This window comes from Wasmannia auropunctata, unplaced genomic scaffold, assembly GCF_000956235.1.
Source record: "Wasmannia auropunctata unplaced genomic scaffold, wasmannia.A_1.0 LD294819.1, whole genome shotgun sequence".
NCBI lineage: Eukaryota > Metazoa > Arthropoda > Insecta > Hymenoptera > Formicidae > Wasmannia > Wasmannia auropunctata.
In genome coordinates, this window is record NW_012068071.1 from 62,218 (window position 1) to 70,010 (window position 7,793).

Sequence of the window (7,793 nt, forward strand, 5' to 3'; positions counted from 1 at the left end):
TTTTTGATCATTCTGTTACGATCATTTTTTTCGAAGTTACATTCTCTTGAAATTTGCCTATTTTTGGAGGGTAGAGTAAGTGATGCTTTAATTTTGTTGAGAAGTGTATATATATATATATATATAATTTGATGCAAATTAACACAAATAGTTCCAGAACAATATAAATATTTTTTTAATTATAATCAACAAATTCCTTTTAAGAGTTGAAAATTCTAACAATATATTTAATTTGAATTGCAATAAAACTTCTCCAATACGTTACATATGTACATTGTAGTTATATGTTAAAATACACTAAAATAGCTATTTTTAAAATAGTCATTTTAATCACAGATTCTTTAAAATTGTAGTATATCGACAAATAGGACTGTATTCAGTGTTAAATAACTATAAGTTACTTTTTCTTGTAAAAAATCATATTGTAGTGAATAGTAGTGTAATGTTATGTAGATAAACCCATATACTTCAAAATATGCGTAATACATCGTGCGTGAGTGCGTTTTTATTTTTTAAATGTTTTTTTGTATTACAAAACAAATAAAATTAGAAAGAAAATTTTATTATAAATCATAGATTGTTTAAACAAACTTAAGAGTGTAGCTATTTTATTTAAAAATTTTGTTTGATCAATATTTATTTCGGAATTTATTTGCACGAAGTGCATCCAACGCCAATTTTGACATAACATGTGAGTAAGAATCAGAAATAAGGATTTAAGATAAGTTTGTTTCAAAATAAGGAATTAAAATTATCTGCGAGTTTTTCGATTTTTGGAACGATTTTTTCTCAGATGCTTAAAAGGATAACTTTGAGATTTTGCAGTAGGTCATTACAATCGAATCTATACAGCATACTTTATTTGAAGAATGTTCTATAAACGTCCTTAGAACATATTCTGAACGTCATTTCTTGGAGAATCGTGCTATACAGAGACGATTCTAGATCAAGACAATTAGCGATGGAAGCAGATAGTTTAAAATTAACTCAACAGGAAATAGTTTTTTATACTAAACAATTACTTGAGGTATTTTTAAATGTTAATATTTATAAACTGTAAATATAATTTTTTGATATTTGTTTACCCAAATAACTGCGATTTGAAAAACCAAAAATATTTGTTAATATAAAATTTTTATAAAATGGTAAAACCTATTCCTATTGAAAATATTGAGAAAGTTATGTTTGTCAGATTTTTAGATTTCAACATTTATTGTATTAAATATTAATATAAAATGTAATCAAGACCACGAAAATTCAAACTACGTAAATTATTAGAATGTCATATGTGGTCTGAAGCGGATTCTTGGTGCTTAATAATAATTGTGTAAATCTTTTTACAATTTCCAATTCAGGTAAATTTCGCGTTAAATGTTTGTTGGTCTTAAAACACAACTCCAAACTGAATTACATAATATCTTTCTAATCTGACAGTCTTAAAATCGATATCATGCACTAAAAGTGGAGAAAGGAATATCTGTTGACGTACCATTACAGCATTCATTTTAAAGTCCATCATGTTTTTCACCTCCAAGGCCATTTCCCGAACGAGAACGAGACCATCCCTTTTTACGACATTGGCCTCCACTTCGTGATATTTCTAAATGTAAAGCAATAAAAATCAATAAGTACGTGAGTGGCAAAATTACAAGATTTTATGTCAAAAAAGTATAATTTGGAAAAAAGACCTTATAAATAACTATTATTTATTTTTTTCTTAAAGTATGAATTTTTACACGCATGGACATTTACGATATCTCTATTGATGGATTAATCTTATTGTTAATTTATATTTATTATATATTATATAATTACAGCTAAATATATGTTAGATATAATTTTTTACCCTTTGTATCTCGCTCATTTTGGTTACTTGTTTACCAAACTCCCATAGATCCACGCCGAACTTTAAAGCCCAGTTTTTCACTCTGTAATAATTAACGATAACATTAATTTTAAATGTTATGTTCGGTAACGAGATATGCAATAACAAGAAATATAAAATACATTAAATAAATAATTGAAATGTCCCTTGCTGCGTTAGCTTATAATAATGCATAATTGTTTTATGTCAGCTGTTTTATGTCATATAGAAATAATTGATTGCAAATATTTTTTCATATTTCCATTTATTAAAATTATAATATGAAGAAATCCTTGCGCGAGACAGTCTTATGAAATTTATTTTAGAAATTGATTATGAGGGGAGAAAGAGGGAAAGGGCGAGGGAGAGAAAAGGAGAGAGAGAGAGAGAAAAAAAGAGAGAGAAAGAGAGAGATTAAGGCTGTGTTCCAAAATTTACTGTCACCGCTAAAAATCTACAATTTACGTTACATTACGTGTTTTACGTGCATTATAAATTTTCAACATTGACAGTGAATTTTGGAATACAGCTTAAATACACTTGTGACTTTTGTGATTTCTGGTGTAATTTCAATAAGCAGTTATACGATTTGTAACTAATAATTTCGAAAAATTGTCGCTAATTTTAAAAAGCTTATCTTCGTATCTAAAAGATCAAACTGCTAAAATTTTTTCTAAGATTTCACATCATATCGTATCTTTTGATCTTTTTCATGCTTAAATCCTTTTCCACCTTCTCTCTCATTTCCATGTGTAGTCAATATCAATTTGTGTGTGTGCGTGTGTGTGTGTGTGTGTGTGTTACGCATTTCCTTATTTCTGTTCTTTCGCTTCCATTTCTTTTCACGGCCTTTATATAATTTCTCTCTCTCTCTCTCTTTCTCCCTCCATTTCACTCCTCTTTTACCCTTCCTTCCTTTCTGATTGAAGTCTAATACATCTTTTTCTTAGACTTTTCTATTTATATTTTATATTTTTTTATTCATATTTTTTTTCATTCTTTTTTCGTCTTTATATCCTGTCTTTATATCCTTAACCCTATATATTCGCTCTTCTCATATCGCTCACACCCTTGACGACGTCTCACCCTCTCTCTCTTTCTTCCTTTCTCACTTTCTCTCTTTTTCTCACCCTCCTTCCCACTCTCGCACGTTCCTTTATTTCCCCACCCTACTACCGCATGCTCGTTCTCGCCCTCGTCCACCTCCTCACCCTCACCCTCGCGCTCCTTCTGCTCCCTATCGAGTTTTGCTCGTCGAGCTTTATGCACCCCATCCGTCCGATCGCTCGCACATCCACCGCACCACCACCACCCTTACCACCCCCAAGACTCCCTCTTTCCCTCCCTTTCAAACCCACCCGGTCAACTTCTTTCAGGCTCCTCATGCGTCATCGATGTCTGACGATGCACGGGTCTGCGACGTTTTTCATGCTTTCGTTACTTAATCGCTTACAAGGTACGTCGCACTCACGCGATCAACACTTACTCATTGTGAGGTATGTCCTCCTCTTGTTGACGACTCGAGCCTATCCACAACAGAAACAGTAGCCCGAAGCGTAGCAGCCTGTCGTCGATGCGCAGGAACATTATTTCAACGATTCTAGACAATTATTTCTCAAAAATCCTCTTTCCCTCCCTCTTTCTCTCCCTCTTTGCCACCCTCGCCGCGTACTCGGCGCGTGGTCTCCCGTGGGAAGTCTCTCCGCGGTAATTTCGCGTGATTGACGATCGATCGGGGTCGAGCCGGGGACCAAGGACGAACCGGTTCGGCACTCGTCGATTTAACGATCCTCGCGCATCGTCCATAGGTCATCACCGATCTCGAATCTCCTCCACCTCTCGCTCCTCTTGCAAACCGATCTCGAGCACATCTATCTACTGCCGCGTCCACTATTCGCCAACCCTCGGACCCGCTACCCGCGCTCACTTGCGCGCGCGCTCCCTCTCTCTCTCTCTCTCTCTCTCTCTCTCTCTCTCTCTATTTCTCTCTCCTACAAGTGATGTACAAGGTCACGAAATCGGATCACGCACAGCGATGAGACCACCCCTTCATCCCCGCGTTTGCCACTTCGCGAACGGTGACGGTCCGCGCCGCGGGTGTCAGAGCAAATCCGGTCGCCAGTTCGATCATTTCAACAGCGGGCGGAAGGAGGTAGTAGTAGTAGTAGGCGGCGGCGGCGGCGGCGGCGGCGGCGGCGGTGGCGGTGGCGGCGGTGGCGGCGGCGTTCCGGGCTGCGTGTACCGTTCCGGAACGTGCGCTCGAAATGTCACTGCCTTTTTCGGAGCTGAGTGCGACCACATGATCTTATCGCACAGTACGAGGACGACATAATTTTTTCGTCTCGCGTCTCCGCGCCGCAATTGCCCCCCTTGTCTGCAACGCTATTTACCGCACCACTGTCGATCGCCGCGGGTCCCCGTGGATCGCAGTGCCGCCGATCGCCGCGTTGTCGCGCGACTCTGCGTTAAATTCACGGGTTCACGCTGTAACGCGTAGGAATGCAGAAAAACCGAAAGAATTGGAAAATGGGAAACAAAACGGTGAGGATGCGAGGAAAAGAAGGCGAGAGGAGGGGAAGAGAAGGGTGGATGGGGGAAGAAGGAATACGCGGTGAAATGGCGGGAAAGTGGTTGAAAAAAGAGCGGAACTCTTCGGCGGGGGTAGTGCGCGCGAGCAGAAAAGGTGGGAAAAGAAACGCGAGCGGCGGACAATAAACGACCGGAGAAAGAGAGGGAGAAAGAACGGTTCACGCTCTCTTTGACGACGACACTGCTTTTCCGAACGGATCCGTCCGCGTGACGGACCTCCTGTCTCGCCGTCTCGGCTGGCGCACGATGCGGAAAATCACGCAAGAACGGCGCGATGGTGTCGCGTCGCGTGGCGTCGCGCCGCGCCGCTATCTCTGCCGCCGCGCTGTCTGGCCGCTATCGCCACCCCCGTGAGGGTGGTACGCGCGCGCATTACCCCTTACTACGTCTACGATCAACGAGCTAGCTCGTGGTATTCGGTAGTACGCAATTTGGGGGTGGGGAGTGAGGAAGGAGATGAGCCACCCCATCCCCTTCTATCGCTGTTCCCACAAAGGGCAGGGGCCGACGAAGGTGGAGCGCTCCATGGCGACGACGGCGGCAACGCCGGTTGCAATGCCGGCGACCAGCGCGACATCGGCTTCGCCGAAGCTCGTCGAAGCTTGCTCAGCCAGGTTGCTCGCTCCGCCTGGAGCCTTTTGCACGGGGGCAGCGTACGAGGGATTAGAAGGGACGAAAGAGTGGGGAATATACGTCGCGAGAAAGACGGGTGGTGGTGGTGGCGGTGGCAATGGTGGTATGGTGGGTGCGAAGCGCGCGAGGGTGGACGGGGGATAAAAGCAGCGGAAGGTGGAGAAGGCCCAGCGCCGTTCCGTGAAGGGGATAGGAGGTGGGGGAAGAGGGGGAGATGCGCGGTCCCGACCTTACGCCACGTTACGGGGGTGTAACGCAGCGCAAGCCCGGTATCATTGATTTAACATATATCTATATCTTACATAAAGACAGCGAGAGCTTTTCCTATGGTGAGGCGAGGTGTAACGTTGCGTTACATTTGTCCAACCACGGTGGCGACGACGTTATGCGCGTGAGAGAGAAATTTCTCTCTTCATCGAAGAAATTATTTAAAACTGTCAAAGATCGGAATCTGTGTAACAATCTCTAGAGAATATATATGGAAATAATTTCATTGAAATAAATTACAATTATACATATATGTTTTTAATTACGCCAAATAAATAACATATGAATAATTTTTATTTAAGTTGTATGTGTTTAAAATTTCCAATGTAATAATACCTATATTGATTCTTGGATAATTTCCAATATCATTTTTTGCACAATGAAATATATGTACAGAATTTCAAATTAATTTTAAAGCTTAAATCATTGAGACATTATTTTGGCTTTTGTTCCTTTTGCGATATCTCAATCATCTTGGATTTGCATCCCAAATCGTGACAAAAAAATGAGAATTGAATATTTCTTGTCTTTATATTTGCGCGCAAATGATAACAAGTTCCAATAAAATCCATGATTAAATTTAATAATTATAAAATTGAAAAATCTTTTGTCTTACCAATACAAAGATGCAACCACTTACCTGGTACATTTTATAAATCTCTATCTGTACTATTAAATTTTAAATTTGGCAAGAAATTATATTACAAGATTGCAAACTAAAGAAATAGGCAAGTAAAAAATTTTTAAGTAAATCGCTGAAAGAAATTAGACGCAAAAAAGAGAATTTGTATATTATTTATTTATATTTGGATTCATTTATACTTTCGTTTGCAATACACAGAAATTATATGTAAATATCTTATTTATTTATTTCGACTTTAAAAGAGTGAAAACTTAATTTTATTTATACAAATATTCCTTATACATATCTTACTATTTTTTTCTGATTGTAGCTACATACTGGATTTTTTGTTTTTCTTGATAAAAGTAAAAGTATCTCTTCTAATAATGAAAAAAAAATCTATTTTATGCGCGTATACGGCACTACATTAAGAAGTTTTCACAAGATACATCTTTTCTGAACATGTCCAACTTAGCGTAATGTACAAGTCCGTTACGCACGACAATTTACACTCTCACGCTAATTACATTCGTTATTTTCACTCTAAATCTTTTTTAATCTAAACCTCTCATTAATATGCGTAAAGAAATGTTCGAAAAGATGAAAAAATTGAAATGTGAAAACATAATGGGGTGTGTGTATGCGCGCGCGCGCGTGTTTATAAAGACTGACACAGGTCTAATATTTCGGAAACGGCTTTAGATATGGAAAAATGTTTCAGACAAAAGTTATAGAATATCAAAAACATTTGATGAAAATATGATCTTGACCTTCAGTGATCTTCTTAAGGCTAGGTCATTGTGACCGAGTTTTCTTAAATGGAACTCCCATTTTTTATTGTATTATTATTCTTGTACTTTAGCTCGAGAGCTTTTCAAAATACTATAATAAAGCCTTTTTTTAATTAGTACTTTCCGAATTATGAAGATTGAAAGTTACAGTATATATCGCCGCAGTATCATATGTCCCCCTTGATATTCTACAACTTTTATCTGAAACATTTTTCTATATCTAAAGCTGTTTCCGAGATATTAGACTTGGGTCAGACTTTACAGACACCCTGTATGTATATAGATATACATATGTATATGTATGTATATACAAGATGTCCAGAAAATCGCCCACAATACTTTACGAAATTCGGGACCCAAAAAGGAAGAAAACCGATATAAACATTAGTCCGGAAATAAGTCATTTCCGAATTATAGCCACTTTTATGTTAAAAAATTGTAAATAAATCGTAATTTATTTTTATAATCATAATCATTATAATTATAATTTATTATGATTATTACCATTTATTACAATTAATATAATTTATTTACAATTATTTTAACATAAAAATTGGTATAACTTGGAAACAACTCATTTCTGGACCTTTATGTAGCTTTTTTCCTTTCTTTTTGGGACCTGAATCACTTCCCGAAATATTGCGAGCAATTTTCTGGATACTCTGTATATTATATGAGCGCATCATATAATACATATAAAGTTACTGTTCTTCACATACCTGCGTAACTGTGCATCTTACAAGGGACCCTCACAAACTGTACAATAGCTACAGCATAGAGAAAATTATCCAAGCATCTTGACTCCCTTTGGATCACTGTCCACCCAAAAATTAGACCGGAAATAAAATAAATATAAATAATAAAATAAAAAAAATTTTTTTTTTCTAATTTTTTAATAAATTATCCAAGCATCTTGACTCCCTTTGGATCACTTTCCACCCAAAAACTAGACCAGAAATAAAATAAATATAAATAATGAAATAATAAAATAAATAAATAATAATAAAATAAATTTCATTTCTTTTTA

General features: G+C 37.5%; 1 protein-coding gene across 3 annotated transcripts in view; it reads right to left on the reverse strand.

Moving 5' to 3' along the window:
- LOC105461295 (voltage-dependent calcium channel subunit alpha-2/delta-3) overlaps window positions 1–3,756 on the reverse strand; it is a 64,131-nt gene extending 60,375 nt beyond the window's left edge. For 2 of the 3 annotated variants that reach the window (XM_011707787.1, XM_011707786.1), the window contains exons 1-3: window positions 3,351–3,756; window positions 1,847–1,928; window positions 1,490–1,600 (exon numbers count right to left, since the gene is read on the reverse strand). In XM_011707787.1, coding sequence (XP_011706089.1) covers window positions 1,490–1,600; window positions 1,847–1,928; window positions 3,351–3,451 — 294 coding nt within the window. In that variant the 5' untranslated portion in view covers window positions 3,452–3,756. The remainder of the gene's footprint in view (window positions 1–1,489; window positions 1,601–1,846; window positions 1,929–3,350) is intronic. The other variant, XM_011707788.1, reaches the window with a different exon arrangement.
- Window positions 3,757–7,793: the final 4,037 nt, after the last annotated feature.